At 42.5% G+C, this 27,536-nt stretch overlaps 1 protein-coding gene and 1 non-coding gene across 4 annotated transcripts in view; both read left to right on the top strand.

Moving 5' to 3' along the window:
* WIPF3 (WAS/WASL interacting protein family member 3) overlaps nucleotides 1-27,536 on the top strand; it is a 109,501-nt gene that overhangs the window by 79,389 nt on the left and 2,576 nt on the right. For all 3 annotated transcript variants that reach the window (XM_045388959.3, XM_045388957.3, XM_074035298.1), the window contains exons 6-8: nucleotides 3,181-3,330; nucleotides 4,399-4,500; nucleotides 16,991-17,067. In XM_045388959.3, coding sequence (XP_045244894.2) covers nucleotides 3,181-3,330; nucleotides 4,399-4,500; nucleotides 16,991-17,067 — 329 coding nt within the window. The remainder of the gene's footprint in view (nucleotides 1-3,180; nucleotides 3,331-4,398; nucleotides 4,501-16,990; nucleotides 17,068-27,536) is intronic.
* LOC123572665 (small nucleolar RNA U13) lies at nucleotides 25,570-25,673 on the top strand. The gene has a single exon (XR_006697215.2). It is a non-coding gene; the product is annotated as a small nucleolar RNA U13 (small nucleolar RNA).

The following is a 27,536-nucleotide window of genomic DNA, read 5'->3' as shown; positions in this document are numbered from 1 at the left end:
TGGGCTTGTTATTAAGGATTAAGTGAGTTCTTAGGTTGGAGGTGCTTGGAACAGGGCCTGGCAACAGTGAGCTTGAGAGGGATTATTTATTCTTACTACCATCCTCCAACTCCAGATCTCCTCCCTGAGGTGGAGAGGGCGTGAGTGCGGCTTGTTTCCAGAAGCAGGCCTCCTTTTATATTTGCCGGCGTTTTCCAGAATCTTCACCGGCCCTCAGTAAACTGGATTCCCACTCTGCCTTAGTTTTCGCAGGTTCTCCAGCTGACTCAAGAAAACTGAGGGCCTGTATTTTGAGCCAAATATTAAAAATGTTTCCTTCACATATGCAGCACAGATTATTTGAATTGAGTGTGCATGCCCCATGGCTGATTTCCTTGGTCCCTCTAGTAGGAGGCTTCATTCAGTTTTAGTGCCCCTGTGAATGGGAAGTACCTCCACACGTCCACAGACACACCCACATCCATGCACGCAGACACACTCAAACATGTACACTCATAACACACACATCCACATGCACACAACACACATATTCCTGTGTCTTTTAGAAAATATTTCGATGCAGAAAGCTTCTTAAAAGTATTTTCTTGAATTAAAAATAATGCAAGCTTGTTGCAGAGCAAATAGAAGGAAATTGAAATTGACCAGGCACGGATGGCTCACACCCCTAATCCCACTGCTTTGGGAGGCCCGTGCATGAAGATGGCTTGAGGTCAGGAGTTATAGGCCAGCCTGGGTAACATAGCAAAACCCCATCTCTACAGAAAATAAAAATAAAAATTGGGTGGGCATGGTGGCAGACACCTATAGTACCAGCTACTTGGGAGGCTAAGGCAGGAGGATGGCTTGAATCTAGGTGTTCAAGGCTGTGGTGAGCTTTGACTGTGCCATTGTACTCCAACTTGGATAACAGAGCCAGATGCTGCTGTCTCTAAGTAAATTAAGTAATTAAATCACCCATAATAACATCACCCAGAGATGAAAACTGCCATTTGGATAGGTTTCTTTAATTCTTTTTTCTGACTATATGTACATGTTTACATGGTTAGTACCATTTTTCACATACAGTTTTGTGCTCTGTTTTTAATTTAATATTATATTAAAAACAATTTTATCAAATTGTTAAAATGTCTTTATAAGAATGACCATCAGTATATTCCATATTCCTCATGTTAGATATCTAAGTTGATTCCATTTTTTGTTATTATGCATAATATTGCAAGAAATACTTTCGTAGAAATTTTAGTCCACATTTTTGATATTTTTCTAAAAGTATTGGTTTCTTAGAGGGAATTCCTGGTGCAAAGAGCAAGGATATTTTTAAGCCTCTTGATTACAAGAGGTAAGATTTTAGTCATTCTCTTTTCAATTGACTGGTCACCATGAGGGCCAGCATTTGTACTCGTAAGCCCCTTTTGATATTTATTATTTCAAATGTTTATGATGTGATGAAAAAAAAAACAAAGCTTTTTTTTTTTTTTTTTTTTTTTTGAGACACAGTTTCACTCTGCCACCCAGGCTGGAGTGTAGTGGCAGGATCTCAGCTCACTGCAACCTTCACCTCCCAGGTTCAAGTGATTCTCATGCCTCAACCTTCCGAGCAGCTGGGGTTACAGGCGTGCACCACCACGCCTAGCTAGTTTTTGTATTTTTAGTAGAGACAGGGTTTCACCATGTTGGCCAGGCTGGTCTTGAACTCCTGACTTCAAGTGATCAGCCCACTTCGGCCTCCCAAGATGCTGGGATTACGTGTGAGCCACTGCGCCTGGCCAACAAAAACAAGGCTTTTGATTCAGAGGGCTATGAGTTCGAATCCTGGGTTCCCCACCCACTCCTGTGGAAACTCACACCGCTTGGGTTTGTGTTTTTTAATACTGAATTTTTTTTATTTGACAAATGGGCCTACTAATAACACCTTTCACATAGGATTATTAAGAATATGAAATGAGATATTTGCATAAAGGGCTTGCACGTAACTTCAGCTCCAGCAGCATTATTTCCTTACCACACAGTGGGGCAGCTGTTCACCCAGAAGAGGGGCTGCAGTCCTTTTATCCTGCATGTGGGAGCAAGTAAATTCCTCATAGATCCTTGTGCCCAGAAAGGGAAGACCAGAAAGGGAAAGGAAGGCAGTTGGGAGGGAGAAAGGAAGACGGGCAGATGAAGGGACATGAGACGCGAGAATGGCGGCTGGTGACTGAGAATGCCTGCTGCAGCTGGGGCCCCTTCATCTGCTCCAGAGTAGTGAGCCCCAGGCCAGGATGGAGATACATATCTGGCCTTCTTCTTTGCATCTTTGGATGTGAAACTTGGTTGGTCCATGTTCAAAATAAGGGCAATTTCTACTTTAGCCCAACTTGGGGGGAAAAGAGAGAGGTAGTAATTGTGAACATCTTAGCACAGATAGTGATAATGTTATTGTCATCATTTCAAGAAGCAAAGTGATGTGTGCAGTGCCACTGAAGAAATAAGCAGAAGTGGAACCCCTGCATTGATGTGCCAGGATAGCAGATTTTTTTGTTGCCAGATGAACTATACAGGAAAGTATTGGCAAAGGAGATAGTGAGCCTCTCTCAGGCATGATCAGAGAAGGCTGGAGGAAGTAGGTTGGATTCAAGTTAGGCCCTGGTGGGCACGTAAGATTTAGGTGGACCGGAAGGAGAAACGAGCATTTGCAGTGCTGGAGAACCAGTGCGAGCCGGGACACAGGGGCAAAACAAGCCCCTGACCGCTCCCTCTTCAAGCCTCCCTCTGGGCCTCTTCTACAGAGAGCCCTTCCTGTTCTTACCACTCTCCAGTGATTTCCCTGCTTTGGGCTGTACCCGATGATGAAGGTTATCACCATCATTAATATTATTGCAGCAGCTAACATTTATTGACGACTTACTACATGCCACTCAACTTAAATTCGACTCATTGAATCTTCTCAATAACCCTGGGAAGTGGGTGTACTATTACTACTCCCATCTTACAGATGAGGAAACTGAAACACAAAGAGGCTATGTTACTTATCCCAATGGGAGAATTGCAATTCGGTGCCAAACAGGTTGGCTCCAGAGGTTGCCCTTTTACTCACTATATCACATTACATCTGAAGATGGAAATGCCTAACATCTCACATAAAGTTATAGCATCCACCGTTCCCATCCGTGTGTCTGAATACACCATCATCTTCTCTGTAAGGGGCCGGTGGGGGAAAGCTAAATCCACCTCCAGCACCCCCTGCGAGATCACCCACCACAGAGCTTTCAAGCAAGAGCCAGCAGGTCACAGCCTGGACCCCGACGCAGCAGCCTGGAGGTCAGCTGCGAAATGGAAGCCTGCACATCATCGGTAAGTGGGGTGCACCCTCTGCCGGTTTGGCTGCCAGTAGGAATGTGATTCTCCCAACCTCTGGAGAGAGAGTTTGCTGGCCACAGTGCTGCCATCTCAGGGTGCATGCTTCTTTCATGAACACAGGCTCCCTCCAGCACCAGCCAGCCCACAGGTTCTGTTAAATAGGGTTCCTTTCAAGGCTTTCTGCATAGTTTCAAGGCCCACTCTCTAGCCTTCTAATTCAGATTAGAGAAAGGGAAGAGAAGCAACATTTAAACTGTGTGTGTGTGTGTGTGTGTGTGTGTGTGTGTCTGTGTGTCTGTGGAGAAATCAATGCATAAGCCTGAAAGAGTAGAATGATACGGATAAAGAGAAAGAATACATAGAAGGCCCACCAGGCAGAGGGACATTTCGAGTACAAGTATGGAGGTAGGAAGGAAAGTCACCTGTGGTCAGATGTGATCACAGCCATGGAATCTTTGGATCCCTTCTGTGTGCTGGGCTAGTGTCCGACAGAGGCCCAGATCACAAAGCAGGGGCTCAGCCCATGAAAGGGTCACAGGAGTCCTCCCCTCCTGCCAACAGATCTCAGAGCAGATGCTGTTTGCTTTGTGGAGCTCAGGTCCCACCCTAGACACAGGCCATGCTCGTCCATTCCCCAGTCATTCTGCCCAATTCTCCCTCCCCTCGAAACCCCAGGAGCTTCTCAGGTGACTGCTGGGGCTTTGCCAGTTCCTTGCTGGCACCAGGGTCCCCACCTCTGATTCTGGACCCTGGAGAGCTCCGTGCCACTTCCACCCCTTTAGCAGCCTCCTTAAGGTGTTATTGGTTGGAGTATGTTCGGGTGGGTGACAGGGAGTGACTGGATTTCCCTCTTCCTGCTTCCCTCCATCCCAACCAACCAGTAAAACTTGAGAGGTGAATAGATGTCTTAGGGAGAATGGCCCTATCGTTAAAATCCTTGCACTGAGCAGGCAAACAGAAAATGGTGGATGCAGTCAGAGTAATCTCTGTGCTCCTGGAAATGATCAAAGCTTGGGTCGTGACAGTAACCTGAGTAACTCTTTCCATTTCACATGTGTGCAGATGACTTTGAGTCTAAATTCACGTTCCATTCTGTGGAAGACTTTCCCCCTCCGGATGAATATAAACCATGCCAGAAGATTTACCCCAGCAAGATCCCCAGAAGTAAGTACCACCTGGATAAGACTCCTGGCATTTCCCGACCCTTCAAAATTAGGCGCCTGCTGTGCATCAGTTGGTCACAGACTGTCTAAAGGATGACATCATGATTTCACTGTACTGCTGCAAGGATGTAGTGCTGTGCATAGTTCTGGAACTTTCAGGACATTGATTTCTCCTGATACCTAAGTATTCATTTAGAGATTTTTACAGAACACCAAGGGTAACTGTTTGGCATCAGATTTGGATGCCTAAACTTACCACTCATCCCTCTTCTCTCTGGAGCTTTTGATAAGGGAAACTAACAAACCCAGACAACAGCAAAATAGGATATTTTGCATCAATCGCTGAGGAAGAACCTGAAAACCCCTAATACAGAACTCTGGCAAATCATGACATGGAGAATGTCCTTAGGTCAATGGTTCTCAACCTTGGCTATATATTAGAATGACCTAAGGAGCTTTTATAAATCCTGAAGGCCAGGCTACATCTAAACCATATAATCAGAATATCGAGGTGTCAGGATTTTTAAAAGCTGCCAGGTGATTCCAACATACAGCCAAGGTTGAGAATAATAGCCCAGTAAGGGCCTACCTCCTCCTGATTTCATTGTGTGGTCAGACTTTAAGAGAGGACATTTAACCCAGCTTAACTGTTTAACCTTAAGAGTAGAGAGATAAGCCAGGCATGGTCACTCATGTCTGTAACCCCAGCACTTTGGAAGGCTGAGGCAGGAGGATCACATGAGGCCAGGAGTTTAAGACTAGCCTTGTAAACATAGCAAGATTCCATTTCTACAAAATATTAGCCAGGTGTGGTAGTGCACACCTGTAGTCCCAGCTTCTTGGGAGTCTGAGGTGGGAAGATTGCTTGAGCCCAGGAGTTGGAGGCTGCAGTGAGCTGTGATCGTGCCACTACACTCCAGTGTTGGTGACAGAGTGAGACTCTGTATCCAAAAAAAAAGAGAGAGACAGAGAAAATGAGGTGATGAGGTGGAGGAGCCAATTCTTGTCTGGTACTGGGCCAAAGAGATTGGGAAGGAGCCAGAGTCAACATTATGGAGTGAGTGTCAAATGCATTCCCACCCCACATCCTAAGTAAACCCCTATTCCAGACCTCTGTGGCCCCAGATGGAAAATCAGTGTCCAGGGTTAGCCTGAGACCAGGAATCATGAGCCAGGCTCTTTGCCTATCTCCTTTAAGAGGGACCTTAGTGAAGTCCCTTCTGCAGAACTCAGCTTCCTGCAGAGCAGAGGGAATGCAGGCCTGCCCTGTGCTCAGGTGGAGGGAACCCAGGGCCCTGTGCTCAGGTGGAGGGGGTGCAGGCCTGCCCTGTGCTCAGGTGGAGGGAACCCAGGGCCCTGTGCTCAGGTGGAGGGGGCGCAGGCCTGCCCTGCGCTCAGGTGGGGGGAACACGGGCCGGCCCTGCGCTCAGGTGCGGGGAACACGGGCCGGCCCTGCGCTCAGGTGCGGGGAACACGGGCCGGCCCTGCGCTCAGGTGCGGGGAACACGGGCCGGCCCTGCGCTCAGGTGCGGGGAACACGGGCCGGCCCTGTGCTCTGGTCAGGGGAAAGTGGGCCTGCCCTGTGCTCGGGCGGGGGGAACACGGGCCTGCCTTGTGCTCATGTGGATGTTCATCTCTGGGTCCACTGGGGCATCTCTCTGCTGGCCTGTGTGGCTGTGCATTTAGAGATATAACCTTGTGTGCCCTTTGTAATAATATGTAAATACCAACTGCTCTGAGTTGAGAGAGAGAGAAAGGGAGCAGTGTGAAGGAGGATGGAGATAAATCCCACCCACCAAAGGTTAAATAGAACATGAAGAGCCAGCAATGGGGAAGACAAGTGCTGTGTCCATCTCCCATCCCTGCTCAGTTCAGCATGCTCACATGAACCTCCTGTCATACAGCAGGCACCCTACAGGCACCAGAGGCTGCAGAGTGTAAGAAACAAGGTCTCGGCCGGGCGCAGTGGCTCAAGCCTGTAATCCCAGCACTTTGGGAGGCCGAGACGGGCGGATCACGAGGTCAGGAGATCGAGACCATCCTGGGTAACACAGTGAAACCCCGTCTTTACTAAAAATACAAAAACTTAGCCAGGCGCCTGTAGTCCCAGCTACTCGGGAGGCTGAGGCAGGAGAATGGCGTGAACCCGGAAGGCGGAGCTTGCAGTGAGCTGAGATCCGGCCACTGCACTCCAGCCTGGGTGACAGAGCGAGACTCCGTCTCAAAAAAAAAAAAAAAAAAAAAAAAAAAGAAACAAGGTCTCCTCCACCACGCACCCACCACACACACTCCTGAGATAGATGAGAATTAGACCCCATAAGAGTGTCTTAATCAGTGATTGTTTAGAGTGCCAAGGGCACTTCAGTGGGCATGGGGGTGCAGGTGGATGCTGGGGGCTTGAAAGTCAGAGAGAGAGGGTCACAGTTCCATGTGGGTGGGAAGGCATCCAGGCTGAGGACAGGACAGACCCAGAAGAGAGCGTGATTGTGCTTGGTGCATGTACAAACCATATGTCCCACGTGGTATGTCAGGGCCCAAGGTGCCTGGCTGGGTAAGACCATACAGGCTGCCGGAGGTGCAAGGTCGGGAGTGTTGTGTATGTGTCCATATACAACACCGCTTTTCCCATCTTGTGAAATATGCACAGGAATCAGCTTGATAAAAACCTAAGTGTTCATGTTCTTATTGGAGGACATACCTTAGGTTCCCCAGCAGCAGACCTTCTAATACTGCACCCGGAATTAGGCTCCTTTACTCCCTCAGGCAGCAGGACTCACACATGAGGAAACTGAGCCTGGCCCCCTGTGGTCACAGAGTGTGCCTCACGGGACTTTCCACGTGGCAGGGAGAGCAGAGCCAAGGGACCCCCTTCATCAACAGGCAGCCAGATCTCAGAGTGGGCCAGAAGAAGCCAGGCTGCACGGGGCTGCCTGCACATGAACCTGCGAGGACAAGGAGATAAATGTGCCTTCTAATAGTCTGTGTCCCGCCTAAGGCATTGGAGCGTGAACCTGTAAGCAGGGAAGAACTGTCAGTGAAAACACTAGATGACAATTCCAGGGCCGTCATGGACCCTGCGGCGGATGCTGTGGATGTTTGTGCCTGGCACTGTTCTAGGTGCTTTGCATACCTTATCATTTGTCCTTAATGCAGAGAGTTTCCAGACAGGGAAAAGGCCAAGTGACTTGTCTAAAGCCTCACAGCAGATTAAAGCCAGAGCCAGGAATTTTGAACCCACATCTGTCTGAACCAGGGCCAGTTCCATTTGGCCGTGGTGAACTCTGAAAACAGACATGATGAGATGCAGGTTGAGACAGTTAACCAGTGGCTTGATCAGAGGAGGTAGAGACCAGGGTCAGGGAACCTGTTAGCCAGCCATTATAAGAGCCTGTGCTGGGAGGCCGAGGCGGGAGGATCACCTGAGGTCAGGAGTTCGAGACCAGCCTGGTCAACATGGTGAAACCCCATCTCTAAAAAAATACAAAGTTAGCCGGGTGTGGTGGTGCACACCTGTAATCCCAGCTACTCGGGAGGCTGAGGCAGGAGAATTGCTTGAACCTGAGAGGCAGAGGTTGTAGTGAGCCAAGATCGTGCCATTACACTCCAGCTTGGGCAACAAGAGCAAAATTCCATCTTAAAAAAAAAAAAAAAAAAGAGTTTGTGCGAGGGGAGGATGGATGGAGGAGGTCTTCAGAGTGATCAGGGTTTGGAGAACCAGGCCCAGATAGGATCAAGAAAGGTGGAGGAGCCGGGGTCCCAGGAGTGCCTGCCTTGGGCTGGATGGAGGATGTGACACCAAGAAGGAACTGGAGGTTTCAGGGGGAGGTGATGGGATTCCTATCATTCATGGTGAGGGGAGGTGGCTGGAGGGCTACAAGGGGGAAATGCCATGTGGCAGGTGGAGTGCAGGGTATACAGGTCTGGGACTGATGGGGTGGAGCAAGGGCAAGGACTTGATTTGCTGGCCATTAGTTTGGAGATGGAAATATAGAACAATGAAGGACATGGCCATGATGTCAGCCGGGGTGTGTGAAGTAGGTCTACTCTGTGTGACGGGAGGCTATAAGCTGCCAATGAACAGGGTCAACTCAGTACCTCCCAGACATCCAGGTCCACGCAAGCATTTAATAAACGGGATTTGACCTTGGTGACCTAGACAGACAGCTAAGGGGGGAAGTAAGGAATTCCTTTTATTATACTGTCACCAAGTTGTAAATCAAGAATGTATACTGTTTTTCTTAATTTAATCCATTATACTTATCGGCAGTCTTGAAATAACTGTGCACATGTACAGAATCCCAGCTACTGGCTCATTCAGGCTCTTTTCCTTCCCCTGAGGTAGGGTTTGCTGACTGGCCACATTCATGCCATAAGCCCCATAGCTTTCCCTTACACCCACTTGGCCCTGAGGGCTTTTTAATTGTAACCTATACCCTAAACCAGAGTCAGCAAACATTTGCTGTAAAGGACCAGAGAATACATATTTGAAGTAATGCAGGTCTCGATTATAACTACTCAATTCTGCTGATTATTAAATCAATCAGTAGCCACAAACAATACATAAATGAATGGGCATGGCTGTGTTCCAATAAAACTTTATTTACAAAAACAGGTGTGGGCTGGATTTGGTCTGCTGGTCATGTTTTGCTGATCTGCCCTAAAACATTCCAGAAAACAGATTCCTAAAAACCTCTTTCTGCTCTTCAGTCTTTCTCAGTAATGTGCTGTGGGGGCCCTCAACCTTCAGATTCAGTCAGTTCTAATCTACAGCTAGCTGCATTTTATGCCCATGGTGCTCACTGGCACCCTCAAGAAGAGAAGAAAAGCTACACCCCCTCACCGCACACAGCTTGCCAGGAGGGTGCAGTTGGCAGTCTGTGCACCAAAAATAATCTCCTGATGTTTACAAAGGAGCAGGTTTTTAAAAAGCCTATTAAATGAACTGACATTGCACAGACTTGAAAGGGCAAGTGCAATTTCAAAATTAAGATACTGTTTTAGATTGATACGGCATCAGTGGACACGAAGTACTCCACCAGCCTCCCAGCGAAATTAAATATGCATGTTCCTGTCATCCCTGTGAGCCCTAATGCAGAACCTTGATAATTATATTAGTGTGAATCAGATCTGGCGTATGCCTGTCTGATTACATTTCTCCTTACCAGTTTTCTTCTTGCTCACTGTTGACCTGGCTCCCCAAGATGAGTTCTTTGTGGTCTGGGACACAGTGTTGTTTCCATCAGATGAGTGTGTTCTCGCGCACTGTGGTCGCCTGTGTGCTCTCTGTCCCTGCCTGCTTGTTTGCTGTCTCTCTGACACACACACGTGAGCACATACGCTTAGCTCTTCCACTAGCCATCATCACTGTCTCCACTCTGCAAGTGTTTGCTGTTTTCTTCCATTGACTGAATGACTTTGTTTAGTTTTGTGTTTTGTGTGTGTGTGTGTTTTCTTTTGTTTTGTTTCATTTTTTTGAGACAGTCCTCACTCTGTCACCCAGGCTGGAGTGCAGTGGCGCAATCTTAGCTCACTGCAACCTCTGTCTCCTGGGCTCAAGTGACTCTCCTGCCTCAGTCTCCCAAGTAGCACATGCACTACCACACCCGGCTAATTGTTGTATTTTTAGTACAGACGGGGTTTCATCCTGTTGGCCAGGCTGGTCTTGAACTCCTGACCTCAAGTGATCCGCCTGCCTCGGCCTCCCAAAGTGTTGGGATTACAGGTGTAAGCCACTGCGCCCAGCCTAGTTTTGTTTTATTTTTCCTAATGTTTTTAAAATGCATTAGGTTCCTCAATAAGTGAAACATACAATTACCATTATGAGCCATCAGTTCCACTCCCGGGTATAGGCTACAAAGAATTTAAAACTAGTGTTCAAACAAGAACTTGTACACAAATATTCATAGCAGCACTATGCACAATAGCTAAAAGGTGGAAATAACTGATGAACACAGGAGCAAAATGTGGTGTGGCCATACAATATGATTCAACAAGAAATAGGATGGAAGCACTGATACATTGCTACAACATGGATGAACCTTGTGTGAGTTTGTTCTCACATTGTTATAAAGAAATACTTAAAACTGGGTAATTTATAAGAAAAGAGGTTTAATTGGCTCACAGTTCTGCAGGCTGTACAGAAAGCACAATGCCAGCATTTGCTTCTTGGGAAGCCTCCAGGAGCTTCCAGTCATGGTGGAAGGCGACCCATGAATGTGCTGTAATGTCTACAGAGTATCTCCCTGGACTTACTCTGGTCCCTGAACCATTTTTCTGCTCTTCTCTTAGCCAACACTGTCTCCACTTCCCCGCCCCCTGTTCTCTCTGGAGCCAAGTCCTCCCAGGCTTTCTCCCCTCTGCACCATGGTAAGCGCTCTTACCAAGGCCACCAGTGGATCTCCATGTTGCCAACTACAGTGTCAGAGGCTCTAGCCTCAGCCCGTCACCCCCTCTTTCTGAAACACTTCTTCATTTAGATTTTATGACAGCTGTCTCGTTTCTCCTTCCATTGCACACTGACTCCTTCTCAGTTTTTTGTTACACCACACACTTCAGAGTTGTCTTTGACTTCTCTCTTCTACTCCTGCATCCAACTTACCAGCGAACTCGGGTGTCTGTCCTTGAAATGCATCCAGAATCTGATCACTCTCACCTCCTCTGCCACTCCCATTCTGCCCTAAGCCACTGTTATTCCTCACCCGAATCGTTGCTGGAACCTGCTAACAGGCTCCACTGCTTCACACTGTAGCCCACGTGATTTGTCTACAGCCCAAGTCCAGTCACTACCCTCTGCTCAGAATCCTCCAGGGAATCCCCATCTCGCCTCAAGTCAATTGGAAATTCCTATCATAGCTCATAAGACCTACGTGAACTGCCTCCCTCCCCTTTCACCACTCTCCTCCTACCTCATTGTGCTCTAACAACACCTGCCAGAACATTCCAAGCACATTTTTGCTCCTGGGCTCTGCATTTGCTGTTCCTTCTGATATCTGATTCTGAGTGACGATAACCACTTTTGATACATTGGTGTACATATTTCTGGTCTTTTCTCTCTTTATTTGATCAACTTCTGTTCTACATAAATATACAAACTATTTTTTACAAAATTCAGATTTTATTTTATGTACTTTTTGGTATAGTTTCTCCAAATATCCACATGACTGTCTCCCTACTTTCTCTTGATCTTTGATCAAATGGTACCTGTCTTAGCTCAGGCTGCCATAACAAAATACTGTAGACTGGGTGGCACAAACAACAGAAATTTATTTTCTCATGGTTCTGGAGGCTGAGAAATCCAAGATCAAGGTGCATGTCAATTTAGTTTCTAGGGAGGGCTCTCCTCCTGGCTTGCAGAGGGCTACTTTCCCACTGTGTGCACACTTGGTGCCACACAAGCTTCCTGGTGTCCTATTTTATAAGGGCACTAATCCCATCATGATGGTCGCATCCTCATGACCTCACTTACACCTAATGACCTGCCAAAAGCCACACCTCCAAATACCATCACACTGGGGCTAGGGCTTCCACATATGAATTTTGGAGAAACACAATTCAATCCATGGCAGTAACTTATCAGAGAGGTCTCCCCTGACTACCCTGTATAAGATAGAAGCTCTTCCTGCCCTATCACTTTTTATTCTCTTTCTACTGTTTTTTAATTGTCTTCAAAGCATTTATCACCTCCAGACATTATTTACCTGTTACTTGTCTGCCTCCACAGTACAGTGTAAGGCCCTGAATGGCAGTGACTGCAGCAGTTTTTATTCACTGGCTTATTTCCAGCTCTCAGAATAAAGTGAGGCACACAGACACTCCTTACGTATTTGTTGAATTAATAAATTAAAACGTTCACTTATATATGCATTGGTGAACCATTTACATAATAAAAAACTTGGAAATAGCACACATCTCCAGTATTGGGGTTAAATAAATGCAGGCAGAGCCATACAATGGAACGCTATGTAACCATTAAAAAATGGTGCTATCAAATATTTAGTGACATGGGAAAATGTTTACCCTTTTACGTAAAAACACCTTGTTACATAAAAACAATACCAAAAAATGTATACAAAAAAGTATATAAAATAAAATCTACATTTTGTTAAAAATAAATAAATTTGTATATCTGTGTAGAAAGGGAGAAGATCAAATAGAAGAGAGAAGAGACTAGAAATAAGCACACCAAAATATTTTATTTATTTACTTATTCATTTATTTAGAGATTAGACCTCACTCTGTTGCCCTGGCTGGAGTACAATGGTGTGATCTTGTCTCAATGCAGCCTCTGCTTCCCAGGTTCAAGCAATTCTCCTGCCTCAGCCTCTTGAGTAGCTGGGACCTCTTGAGTAGCATGCACCACCATGCCCAGCTAACTTTTGTATTTTAGGGTTTCGCCACATGGTCAGGCTGGTTTCCAACTCCTGGCCTCAAGTGATCTGCCTGCCTTAGCCTCCCAAAGTGCTGGGATTACAGGTGTGAGCCACTGCGCCCAGCCTGTACACCAAAATATTAAAAGTGGTTAGCACTCAATGGTGAAATGTCGGGTGATTTCCATTTTCTTTACTAATTAGTTCAAGTTTTTATAATACATGTACATTGCTCTTAACGATCTTGAAATCTAATTTTTAAATTGCAAGTTGTCGGGAGAGAGAATATGATTAGCTCACCTCTGGCCCAAGCACCTGTGGACAGGAAGTGAGGTCTGCTGGTACGTAGGGTGACCTCTCTCAGAGACTGAGGGGGCTCAGTTCTCTATGAGGAGAGGAGGTTGAGGAAGGAGTGATGGAGGCTCTCATACCAGCCAGAACGATGATAGCAACAGTAGGGGATGAGAGGAAAGGCCAGATACGCGGTCTCTAAGGTGTAAACCTAGAAGATACTAGAATGATCATTTCCAATCACACTTGTCATTTCCTTCACTTAGAGATCATGAGAAGCCTCCAATGTAAGAACAAGAAAGGCCCTTTGAGGTCAGCCAGCCCAACTCCTTCCTGTATAGCTAGAGACGCCAAGGCAGAAGTAAAGTGGCCTGCCCCTGTTTACAGCTGGTGGCAAAGCTGGGGCTAGAGTCCAGGTTTTCTGCCTCGGGGTCCAGCACTCCTTGCACCACATTGCACTGCCTCTCCACTCTGATGCCAGGGCAGCCCAGAGCTTAGTCAGACGGTGTTGGCCCAGAGCTGACAGTTAGGTCTGCTTCAAAGCTCCTTCCCTGGCTTGCAGGAATTGCAGCCCAGGGCTGGTGGTTATTCTGGGTGGTTATGAATGGGAGGGAAGAGGAACCATCTGTGGACACGAGACAGAAGCAGTGTCCACTGAACCTGCTCTTAAGTGCAGTAGGTGCTTGAGATTGAGGAGAGAAGTAAACGATATTTCTCCTGATGAGTTACAGTATCCCAAGTGTGAAAACCCCTGATCTGGTGAATCTGCAAAGCCCTTCTGTGGGAAGGGAGCCCATGTGAAGGAGTACTTCAGCAGAATGACTCTGCTTTTGAATTCTGAGATTCTGGTGGCATCTCATAAGGGAAAATCCCTTTAAGGGAATATTTGGACTAAAAACACTCTGACAAACCCTGACTAAGTCCCAGTTACTCACTTCTAGCAGCAGTGATTTTTTTCTTTGTTTGTTTGTTTTTTACAAGATAGAGTTTGCCTTTCTGTTTTAGGGAGAAACTGATTCCCCTTTAACCCCTCTGATATTGTTTCTTGTCATATTTATGAAAACCAGTGGGAAGAGCCAGGTGCGATGGCTCATGCCTATAATCCCAACACTTTGGGAGGCTGAGGTGGGCGGATCGCTTGAGCTCAGGAGTTCAAGACCATCCTGGCCAACATGGCAAAACCCCATGTTTCTATTTACATGTTTCTATTTTTCTATTTGAAACCCCATGTTTTACTACCAAAAATATTAAAAATTAGCCAGGTGTGGTGGTGTGCACCTGTAGTCCCAGCTACTCAGGAGGCTGAGGTGACAGGGTTGCTTAAGCCTGGGAGGCAGAGGTTGCAGTAAGCTGAGATCATGCTACTGCACTCCCAAGCAAGACCCTGTCTCAAAAAAAAAAGAAAAGAAAGAAAACCAGTGGGAATTGCTAACCTATGTTGAAGCCTATTTTATGCCTAGTGGTTCCCAAACAGGGGAAATTTTGCCTCCCAGGAGACATTTGGCAATGTCTGGAGTCATTTTTGGGTTGTTACAAGTGGCCATGAGCAGGGGGCTAGGGTGTGCTACTGGTGTCTAGTGCGTAGAGACTGGGGATGCTGTTAAACATCCTACAATACATAGGACCACCCCCACAACAGAGAATTATATAGCCCAAATGTCAATAAAGCCAAGATTGCAGACCCCTGGCCTAGAAGGTCTTTCTGTAGTGGACAGGAATTTCTTAAATCTAAGAACAATCATTTCCAAGTCTACTCTCTCTTATGGAATTAGACAAAGGGCTGTATATTAGTGTTTTCTTCTTTTTTTATTTTTATTTTTTTACTTTTTGTTCAGTTAATAAACTAGCTAAAAATCTAGCAGTTACTATATATTTTACTCTAAAATATCTTTATTCTAGAACAAGTGCACTCATTAATTTAAAAAGTTTTAATGAAAATTACAGTGCCCATTTGATTAATGTGTTACAAGTTTTAGAGACCCTTCATCATGATAGTCCAATTTAAAAAATTGTACCTTACCTTAAAAGGTTTTTATAATGACTTATATATTATATATGTTGTAGAAAAGTTGAAAAAATGTTTCTTAAGAGAGTTTTTTGACCAGGCATGGTGGTTCATGCCTATAATCCCAGCACTTTGGGAGGCCAAGGTGGGAGGATCACTTGAGCCCAGTACGAGACAAGCCTGGCAAGCATGGTGAAACTTTGTCTCTACTAAAAATATAAAAAAAAAATTAGCCAGGCATGGTGGCAAGCGCCTGTAGTCCTAGCTACTCAGGAGGCTGAGGAATCAGAATTGCTTGAACCTGGGAGGCGGAGGTTGCAGTGAGTTGAGATAGCACCACTGCACTCCAGGCTTTGGCAAGACTGTCTCAAAAAAAAAAAAAAAAAAAAAGAGAGAGAGAGGTTTTTTTTTTTTTAAATGGTGATTCTACCACTTAGAAGGAAACATTTCAGAATATTATTGTGTATTTCTCAATGGATTTTAAAAATAGTTACCATTCTATTTACACAAATTCATTTCTCCAAAATGAGTCTTTGTAAATATTCAGTTTCCTGCAGGGTGCAGTAGCTCGTGCCTGTAATCCCAGAACTTTAGGAGGCAAAAGCGGGAGGATCACTCGAGTCCAGAAGTTTGAGACCAGCCTGGGAAACATAGTGAGACCTTGTCTCTACAAAAAATTTTAAAAGTTAGCTGAGTGTGGTGATGCACACCTGTGATCCCAACTACACAGGAGGCTGAGGTGGAAGGATCACTTGAGTCCGGAAGGTTGAGGCTGCAGTGAGTCATGATCATATCACTGCATTCCATCCTGGGAGACAGAGGGAGACCTTGTCTCAAAAATAAAATAAAATGAAAAATAAAATAATAAAAAAACAGGTGCTTAGTACTCCATCGTGTAATACTGAACCCTACATTACCTAAAATCCTGTGTTGAACACAGGTCATTAATTGTTCACTAATATTATAAATAATCTATAATGAACATTCATGCTTTTCAGGTTGCTTTTTAAGTAGCACAGCAATCTGGATTGTCCTGGAGACTTTGGGACATGATTATTTAATGCCTAGTTCATGACAGAAACAGAATAGATAGGTGTCCTACCAGTGCAGCAGAGGAAACACCATTTGGAGTAACCAATTGAAGGGAGAGTTCTGGAACACCTAGGAATGGGGATTTAAACTTGGGTAGACCAACCAAAACATGTATCTGTATATATACAGATGTATGTATGGAAATACCAAAAAGAAACAAAAATTGAAGAGATAAGCACCAAGATTTTAGCCATGGTGACTCTGGGATAGAAAATTGGGACTGGGGGAGGAACAAGAAGAGAAGAGGAACTTTGGGGGGTTTTTTCCATTATCTTCTTTACTATTTGAATTCTTAACTATAAGAATATATTCATATGTAACTTGTGTAATACTTAAGCACAATACACTTGAGAGAATGATTTGAATCTTCATGGATGGGAGGCCTGATTTTATGTCAGCAGTTACTCACCTTTTACTTTTTTATCCAGCCCTAGTATTGCTGGGCACATTGTGGATAATGGATGAGCATCCCTGGAGATGGTATATTTTGGTAAAGAAGTTCTAACATGCATTTAGACGATGGGCCTTAATAATTTGTTCTCTTCTCAGTGTATTAGACATGACTCTTCTGCATCCATCGTCTTTGACGTAGAAGATGGTAGTGGTGGAAACAGTCTAGGGCCAGGATCCTGAAGGTTTCATTGCTTTAGGTGCTGGTTTAGAGAAAGTTTCTCTGTGAAGCATGCACACCCAGTCCCTGGGCCAATAGATAATGAGATTGTTCTTTTTTCCTTCAGGCCGGACACCTGGTCCCTGGCTCCAAGCAGAGGCAGTTGGGCAGAGCTCTGATGACATCAAAGGCAGAAATTCTCAGGTAACAGAAGACTCATGTCTCTGAATGTAAAACCAGGAATTATCCTTAGGGGGCACAGAAATGGTAAGGGTATGCTTTCTCCTTAACAGTTTTATATTTTTCCTCAGACTCCTTTTCCTCAGGGAAAGCCATTTGGTGGACCTTTGTTCCAAGCTAGAATGAAACACTCACCATTTCAAAGTCTGAAGTGTGACAAAAGGCAGGGCTTCCCTGGAATCACCACTACATACAGAAGCAAGTTTAGCAACTCTGACATTCTGCAACAATCATGCCAATCACTTCTCATTCTTCCTCGGTTATGATGGCCTGTGAGAAAAACTGAATAACATGTATAAAATATAGTTCAGCATTCTCTCTCATCTATGGAATACATGGTTTCTTTTAGCACACTTGGAGTTTTTTTTCCCCCACCAATGTTATAATTGATTTTGGCCAAATTTAGTCACAATTCAAGTACTAGTACCTACAAGAAATGAACAGAACTAGAAGGGAAGCCAGACAGCTGCTTTTGTGATAAGACAGTCCTTGAAGAAACACCTTTAGTCTCACCCAGGGCATCTTAAACAGAAATATTTCCTAACCTGGACACGACGTCTCCCTGCACATCTTTAAAAGTCCTTTGTTTCTTTGAAAACATGTATTCAGTCGAACAATAGTCTCCCCATTTCTGAATCATATGTGACAGACTACAGAGTCACTTGCAGTTAAACCAGGCAATTCTGCAGCTGTGTGGAACATCAAGGAAAGTGACCTGAGAAGGAAGAGGCTAGGTTCCTGGAAGCTAGGATGAGTTCCTCAGAGGAAAAAGTACATCCTCTAGCAGATAAGTATTACCCTTTTCTAACCACAGATGATGTAAGAATTGCAGTAACGATTCTCAGATAATCACAGGTTCAAAACTGTGCATATGATTGTAGTTAAGGAAGAAGTATATATACATAGGAAAAAAGACAGGAAGAATATACACAATATTGTTAACAGGTAGGGAGCATTCTGAGAAGATGGCAGAGGAGAAAGCACCAGGAATCTGTGGACAACAATTGCACTGGCAGAATCTGTCTGATGTAATTTGTCTCATGTATTTTGGAACTCTAGGATTCATTAAAGGCTTGCAACTTCCAGGTGAAAGCTTGGACAGTAAATTGTGCTCTTAGTACCTAATAGTAACTACTCATCCTCCACCCCCCAGCCCATGGCAGGCAACGGGGCACGTGTTCCTGGAGCCGCTTGCACACAGCTTGCGGAGCCAAGGTGGGCACAAAAAAAAAACCCTGTCCTCCAGATACTGGGGAGTCTGTTCTCTGATTGCTTATTGCTGCTTCTGATCACAGAGGTACAAATAAAGAGATGGGCAGCCATTGTTGCACCTCCTCTTATTGTTGTACCTCCTCTTATTGTTGTAAATCCCTTTCCCTCTGGCTGAAGTGGCCTCCTGGGGATTTCAAGGGCTGGTGACCATTTTGTTCCTCCTGTCCTTTCTCTTTTTTTTCCCATTTGGGAGCCAAACATTAAAGATGAACATTCAAAGGCTACTACATATATGATGAAAATTAGAAAGTGACCACATATGCCCAAGGAAAGGCACGAGCTCAGAAAAGACCAAGAAGACCTTAAGATTACACCTCAGGCTGATTCTTAGCACAGAGACAGCCTACAACAATCAAAAAAATAAAACGAACAAAAACAATAAGAAAAACCAGCAAACCCTGGGGGAGAGAGAGAATTGATATCTAGAGTTACTACATTATTAGATTAAAATGTAGAGTTTTCAACAACAACAAAAATCACATCATACAAAGAAACAGGAGAGTATGGCCCATTCAAAGGAAAAAAAAATACATCAATAGAGACTGCTCTTAAAAAAGACCTGAGGGGAGATCTACTAGACAAAGACTTTAAAACAACTGTCTTAAAGATGCTCAAAGAACTAAAGGAAAATGTGGAGAAAGTAAAGAAAATGATGTATGAACAAAATGGAAGTATCAATAAAGAGGAAAAAAACATTCTAGAGCTGAAAAATACAACAAATGAAATGAAAAGTTTACTAGAGGGAGTAAAAGGCAGACTTGAGCAGGCAGATGAAAGAATCAACAAACTTGAAGATAGGACAACTGAAATTATTGAGTCAGAAGAACATAAAGGAAAAAGAATTAAACGTGAACAAAGCCTAAGAGACCTGCAGGAGACCATCAAGCAGACTAACACGCTTATTGTGGGAGTTCTAGAAGGAGAAAGGAAAGTGAAAGGGTAAAAAAGACTCTCTGAAGAAATAATAGATCAAAACTCCCCAAATCTCTTGAAAGGCATGAATATAAACATCCAAGATGCTCAGTAAAGTAAGATGAACTAAAAAGCCACACCAAAGAAACACCATAATCAAATTTTCAAAAGGCAAAGAGAAAATCTTGAAAGCAGCAAGAGAGAAGTGACTCCTCACATACAAGGGATCCTCAGTAAGACTGTCAGTAAATTTATCATCTGAACTTTGAAGGCCAGAAAGTAGTGAGCCCATATAGTCCAAATGCTAAAAGAAAAAAACTGTCAAGCAATAATTTTGTATCTGGCAAAACCATTCTTAAAAAGTGAGGGAGAAATTAAGATATTCACAGATAAACAAAAGCTGAGGGAGTTTGTTACCACTAGACCTGCCTTGCAAATACACAAGGGAGTCCTAAAGGCTCAAATGAAAGGACATGAGACAGTAACTTGAAGCTGTAGGAAGAAACAATGACCTCACTAAAGATAACTACATGGCCAAGTATAAAAGCTAATATTATTGTAACAACAGTTTGTAACTATACTTTTTTGTTTTCTACATGATTTAAAGATAAAACATTTTTAAATTTTTTAGTTTAAAAGCTAGTGTTATTGTAACTTTGGTTTGTAACTATATATTTAGGGTTATACATAATTTAAGAGACTAGTGTATTTAAAAGACTTATTAATTTATGTTTTGGGGCACACAATATATAAAGATGTAATTTGTTCACATCAACAACTAAAAGGAGTGGTGACGGAGCTGTAAAGAAGCAGATATTTTGTATGTTATTGAATCTAAGCTACTATAAAATCAAATTATAGTGTTATAACTTTAGGATGTTAAGTGTAATTCCTATGGGCTATGGCCTGAAAGTTTGTGTCCCTCAAAATTCATATGCTAAAACCTAAACCCTAATGTGACAGTATTAAAAGGTTGGGCCTTTGGGGAGATGATAAATAATCAGGGCAGAGCCCTCATGAATGAGATTAGTGCCCTTATAAAATAGGCTTAAGGGAGCTTGTTCATCCCTTTCACCATGTGAAGTTGTAGTTTGAAGGCACCATGTATGAAGCAGACAGCGAGCCCTCACAAGACACCATATCTGCTGGTGCCTTGATCTTGGACTTCCCAGCCTCTACAAATTTAAGAAATAAATTTCTGCTGTTTTCATAAATTACTCAGTGTTATAGCAGCCTGAAAAGACTTAAGACACCATGGTAACAACACAGAAAATAGCTATAGAATATATACAAGAGGAAATGAGAAACAAATTTAAACATTTCAGGCCGGGCGCGGTGGCTCAAGCCTGTAATCCCAGCACTTTGGGAGGCCGAGACGGGCGGATCACGAGGTCAGGAGATCGAGACCATCCTGGTTAACACGGTGAAACCCCGTCTCTACTAAAAAATACAAAAAACTAGCCGGCCGAGGTGGCGGACGCCTGTAGTCCCAGCTACTCGGGAGGCGGAGGCAGGAGAATGGCGTGAACCCGGGAGGCGGAGCTTGCAGTGAGCTGAGATCCGGCCACTGCACTCCAGCCTGGGTGACAGCGCGAGACTCCGTCTCAAAAAAAAAAAAAAAAAAAAAAAACATTTCACTACAAAAAAAGTCAACTAAACAGAAAAGAAAGAGTATGAGGTACAAAAAAACTATATAGAAAACAAGTAGCAAAATGACAGAGTAAATCCCTCCTTGTCAGTAATTGCTTCAAATGTAAATGGATTAAACTTTCCAATCAAAAGATAGAGATTGGCAGAATGCATTTTTAAAAATCTGATCTAGCAGTATGCTGTTTACAAGAGACTCAGTTTAGCTATAAAACACATAGGTTGAAAGTGAAAGGATGGAAAGATATATTCCTACTGTGATCAAAAGAGAGCAGGGGTGGATCTACTAACATCAGGCAAAATAGATATTAAATGAAAAAGTTTACAAGAAACAGAAAGGACATTATATGTTAATACAAGGTTCAACAGAGCAAGAAGACATAACAATTACAGATATTAGTTCACCTAATAACAGACCATCAAAATGCATGAAACAAAACTGACAGAAATAAAGTGAGAAATAGACCTATAATAATAGTTGAGGAATCAAATATTCTACTCCCAATAATGGGTGAAACAACCAGAGAAGAGATAAGGAAAGAAATAGAGAACACAAAAAAGCTGTATATAACAGACATATACAGTACACTCTACCCAACACAGCAGTGTATACATTCTTCTTAAATGCACCTGAGACATTTGCCAGGAGAGATCATTTGTTAGGTCACAAATTAAGTGTCTTAAATGATTTTAAAAGATAGATATCAGGCCAGGCACGGTGGCTCATGCCTGTAATCCCAGCACTTTGAGAGGCCTAGCGGGGTGGATCACCTGAGGTCAGGAGTACCAGATCAGCCTGGCCAACATGGTGAAACCCTGTCTCTACTAAAATACAAAAAATACCCGGGCATGGTGGCGGGCACCTGTAGTCCCAGCTACTTGGGAGGCTGAGGCAGGAGAATTGCTTGAACCCAGGAGGCAGAGGTTGCAGTGAGCTGAGACTGTGCCATTGCACTCTAGCCTGGGCAACAAGAGTGAAACTCCATCTTAAAAAACAAAAACAAAAGATAGATATCAGACAAAATATCTTTCCTAACACAGTGGAATAAAATTATAAATCTAGAACACAAGTAAAACTGGAAAATACAGAAATTTGTAGAAATTAAACACTACACTCTTAAACAACCAATGGAACAAGGAATAAATCAGAAAGGAAACTATAAAACACCTGGAGATTAATTAAAATGAACATACAACACACCAAAATTTATGGAACACTGAAAGCAGCGCTAAGAGGGAGATTTATAGCTATAAATTGTTACATTAAAAAACAAGACAGTTATCAAATCAGCAACCTAATTTTACAATGTAAAGAACTAGAAAAAGAAGAACAAACCAAACCTAAAGTTGGCAAGAAGGAAGGAAATGAAGAAAATTAGAACAGAGATCAGTGAAATAGAGAATAGAAAAAAATACAGAAAATCAACAAAGCCAAAAGTTGGTTATTGAAAAGATTAACAAAACTGACAAACCTTTAGTTAGATAGACTAAGGAAAAAATAGAGAAGACTCAAATTGCTAAAATCAGAAATGAAAGTGGATATATTACTACTAATCCAACTGAAATAAAAAGGATTATAAGACAGTATTATACATAATTTTATGCCAAAAAGTTGGATAACCTAGATATAATGGACACATTTCTAAAAATACAAAACCTACCAAGACCAAATCTCAATGAAATAGAAAGTCTGGCTGGGCATGGTGGCTCACACATGTAATCACAGCACTTTGGGAGGTTAAGGTGGGAGAATTGCTTGAGGCCAGGAGTCTGAGCCAGCCTAGACAACATAGTGAACCCTGTCTCTACAAAAAAAAAAAAAAATTTAATTAGCCAGACATGGTGGTGCGTGGCTGTAGTCTAGCTACTTGGGAGACTGAGGAGAGAAGATTACTTTAGCCCAGGAGTTTGAGGCTGCAGTGAGCTATGGATTGCACCATTGCACTACAGCCCAGGTGACAGAGTGAGACCCTGTCTCAAAAAAGAAAGAAAGAAAAAGAAAAGAAAAGAAAAAGAAGATAGAGAGTAGAAGGATGGTTACAAACTAGTGGGGGAGTAGAGTTGGGGATGGTTAATTGGTATAAAAAAATAGAAAGAATAAATAAGACCTACTATTTGATAGCACAACAGGTGACTATAGTCAATAATAATTTAACGGTGCAGTTTAAAATAACTCAAAGAGTATAATTGGATTGTCTGTAACACAAAGGATAAATGCTTAAGGGGATATATACCCCATTTTCCATGATGTGATGATTACTCATTGCATACCTGTATCAAAACATCTCATGTACCCCATAAATATATACACCTACTATGTGCCCACCAAAAAAAAGAAATAGAAAATCTGAATAGACTTATAACTAGTAAGGACATTTAACCATTAATCAAATGTCTCCCAAAAAAGAAAAGCTCTGGACTTCATGGCTTCATTGGTGAATTCTACCAAACGTTCAAGAAACTAACCCAATCCCTCTAAAATAGTTCCAAAAAATTGAAGAGGAGGGAACATTTTTTATCTATTCTATGAGACCAGCATTATCCTAATACCAAAGCCAGACAAAGACACTACAAGAAAACTACAGACCAATATCCCTTATAAACATTGATGCAGAAATTCTCAACAAAATACTAACAAATCAAATCCAGTAGTATATTAAAAGGATTATATACCATGACCAAGTTGGATTTATTCCTGCATGGCAAAGATTATTCAATATATAAAAATCAGTTAATGCAATATATGGCATTAATAGGATGAAGGGAAAAAACACATGGTCATCTCAATCGATGCAGAAAAAGCATTTGACAAAATTGAAGACCTTTTCATGATTAAAAACATTCTCAATAAACTAGGAATAGAAGGAAACTCCCTTAGCATAATAAAAGCCATATATGAAGAATCTACAGTGAACATGCTCAATGGTGAAAGACTGAAAGCTTTTGCTTTAAGATCAGGAACAAGGCAAGGATGCCTGCTTTCATCACTTCTATTCAGCAAAGTACTGGAAGTCTATCCAGAGCAGTTGGGCAACAAAAAAAAAATAAAAGGCATCCAAATTGGAAAGCAAGAAGTAAAATTATCTCTGTTTGCAGATGATATGTTGTTATATGTAGAAAACCCTAAAGATTTCACCAGAAAAAAAGCTGTTAGAAATACTCAGCAAAGTAGCAGGATATGAAGTCAATATACAAAAATACAGTTGTATTTCTACATACTAACAATGAGCAATCTGAAAAGAAAATTACAGGAACAATTCCATTTATAATAGCATAGAAAAGAATGAAATACTTAGCAGTTAACCAAAGAGGTGAAAGACTTGTATAATGAAAACTATAAAACACGGCTGAAATAAATTAAATAAGACATAAATAAATGCAAACACATCCCATGTTCATGGGTTAGAAGACTTAATATTGTTAAGATGTCAATATTACCCAAAGCAATCTACAGATTCAGTATAAACCCTACCAAAATCTCAATGACAGTGTCTTCAGAAATAGAAAAACCCAGAATCCTAAAAGAAGAATCCTAAAATTCATATGGAATCTCAAGGAACTCCTTGAGATAGCCACAACAATCTTGAAAAAGAAGAAGAATCTAGGGGACTCATACTTCCTATTTCAAAACTATAATAATTGAAACAGTGTGGTACTGGTGTAAAGACAGACATATAGACCAATGGGATAGAATAAAAAGCAATAAATAAATAGAATAAAAAGAAATAAACCCTTAAAATCATGGTCAAATGATTTTAACAAGCACGCCAAGACCATTCAATAGGAAAAGGGTAGTATTTTCAACAAATGATGCTAGGAACACTGGACATCCCCATGTAGAAGAATGAAGTTGGACCCCTACTAATACCATATGCAAAAATTTACTCAAAATGAATCAAAGACCTAAATGTAGGACACGAAACTGTAAAACTCTTAGGAGAAAACACAGGGCAAAAGCTTCATGACATTAGATTTGACAGTGATTTCTTGGATATGACACTAAAGGCATAGGCAACAGAAGAAAAAATAAGCAAACTGGACTTCGTGAAAATCTTTAAAATTTGCATATCAAAGACAATATAAAAAAGAAAAGGCAACCCACAGAATGGGAGGAGATATTTGCATATCATATATCTGATAAGAGATTAATATCCATAATATGTAGAGAACTTATGAAACTCAACAACAAGAAAACAAATAACCTAATTTAAAAATGAGCAATGGACTTGAATAGACATTTCTCCAAAGAAGATAAACAAATGGCCAATGAGCATAGGAAAAGTTGCTCAGCATCACTAATCATTAGAGAAATACAAATCAAAATTACAATGAGACAACACCTCATACACATCAAGATGTCTGCTATCAAAACAAAACAAAATTACAAGTGGTGGCAAAGATGTGGAGAAAATGGAACCCTTATGCACTGTTGGTGAGAATGTGAAATGGTACAGCTGCTGTGGAAAACAGTATGGCAGTTCCTCAAAAAATAAAAAACAGAATTACCATATGATCTGGCACTTCCACTTCTGGGTATATACCCAAAAGAATCTAAAGCAGAGCCTGGAAGAGGTATTTGTACACCCATGTTCATAGCAGCATTATTTACAGTAGCTAAAATGTAGAAGCAGCTTGATCCTTTTGTAGTTCATGAGCGCGATGATTGGGTATTCATGTGCATATGTGAGATGTGCCACCTCTGAACCTTGTTACAACCTTGGCACATTACCCATCTGACCTGAACTTGGAAAAGTAAAATAAAATAAATAAAATATAGAAGCAACTCAAGTATCATAGATAAATGAATGGATAAACAAAATGTGATATACACATGTACGGTGGAATATTATCCAGCTTAAAAAGTAGGAAGTTCTAAAATATGCTTCAATATGGATGAACTTTGAGAACATTATTCTAAGTGAAATAAGCCACTCACAAAAGACAAACACTATATGCTTCCATTTACATAAGTACTTACGGTAGTACAGACAGAAAGTAGACTGGTGCTTGCCAGAGATTAGAGGGAAAAAGAAAATTGAGAGGTATTGTTTAATGGGTACAGAGTCGCAGTTTTACAAGATGAAAAGAGTTAAACAAAAGTGGGTACTGATGATTGGTTGCGCAACATTATGAATGTATTTAATACTCCTAAATTAGACACTTAAAAATGATTACTAGTCAGCTGGGTGTGGTGGCTCATGCTTGTAATCCTAGCACTTTGGGAGGCCAAGGCAGTTGGATCACCTGAGATTGGGAGTTCGAGACCAGCCTGACCAACATGGAGAAACCCCATCTCTACTAAAAATACAAAATTAGCCAGGCATGGTGGCACATGCCTGTAATATCAGCTACCTGGGAGGCTGAGGCAGGAGAATTGCTTGAACCCATGGGCAGAGGTTGCAGTGAGCCGAGATCATACCATTGCATTCCAGCCTGGGCAACAAGAGTGAAACTCTGTCCCCCCCCCCCCAAAAAAAAGTTACTAGTGTAAATTTTATGTTATTTATATTTTACCACAATAAAAATGGAGAAAAAACGTTAATAGGCATTCACTCTGGAAGACTATGGCTGATTTCTACTTTCTTCTTTTTGTATTTGTGCAATTTCCAAGTTTTCTACAATGATTATACTATTCCCGTCATCAGGAAAATATAGTAATAATCATAATCATGTTCCTTCATATTTGTATGGCTCTTTACATTTTTCAGTTAGCTTGCATAAGTTATATCATCTAGTCCTTTAAATAACCCTGTGATGCAAGCTGGAGAGATACCTTTAATGCCATTTTTATAGAAAACTGCTCTAGAAATTTGAACTTGCCCATGTCACAATGCCCAGACCTTCTGACCTCTTGTCCAGTGCTTCTTCCATAAGGCCTCACTGCTTTTCCTGGCATGTTAGAATCTCCAGGGACAAGAATCCTCCTCACTACCAATGTGTCAGACATTGTGCAGGATCTGGTTCCCAGCTTCATGGCAGGCGTGCACCCAGATCACCTGAGTCTGGTGGTTTTGATCTCCGCCTGCCAGTCTAGTCAAGGTGGATTGTAATGTCTCCTTTGGGCGTTCCACAGTCAAAAAGATCCTTATATCTCACTGGATACCATCTTAATTCATTTTCATTGCAGTGAGACACAAAACAATCACCCAGAGAAATCACTGGGTTCTAGACATTGCAAACAATACCCCAGGGACTGCTCTTTTGCATGGATAGAGTGGTCAGTGCATGGGTGGGAGCCCTGGGCTGGAAGTCTGAATGCCTAAATCTGTTTCTTGCTTTTCCACTGCCTTGACTTGGGATCTTCAGCACGTTTTTTTATTTCCCTGAGCTTTCTGTCAAGTGAATTGCTGATGATCGGTTCTATAAATGCTTATAAGACAGTATTAGGTCCTCACATACCATCAACTACATATCCCATTTCATCACATTTCCACCCACAGCCCCTTGGGTAAAAAGCAGCTCTTTGCATAAGCATCTCCCCAAACTTGACAGCCTTGCATGAATGAGAAGCTGCGGTGCCCAGCCTGTTTGGGGGAGGTGGAGGAGGAGGGCTTTCATGTGCAAGAGTCTTCTAACTCCACCTGGTAATGTTCTGTATGTTT

Source organism: Macaca fascicularis, chromosome 3, assembly GCF_037993035.2.
Source record: "Macaca fascicularis isolate 582-1 chromosome 3, T2T-MFA8v1.1".
NCBI classification, from domain to species: domain Eukaryota; kingdom Metazoa; phylum Chordata; class Mammalia; order Primates; family Cercopithecidae; genus Macaca; species Macaca fascicularis.
Note: the sequence above shows the minus strand (reverse complement) of the source record. Positions and strands in the feature narration are given on the sequence as shown.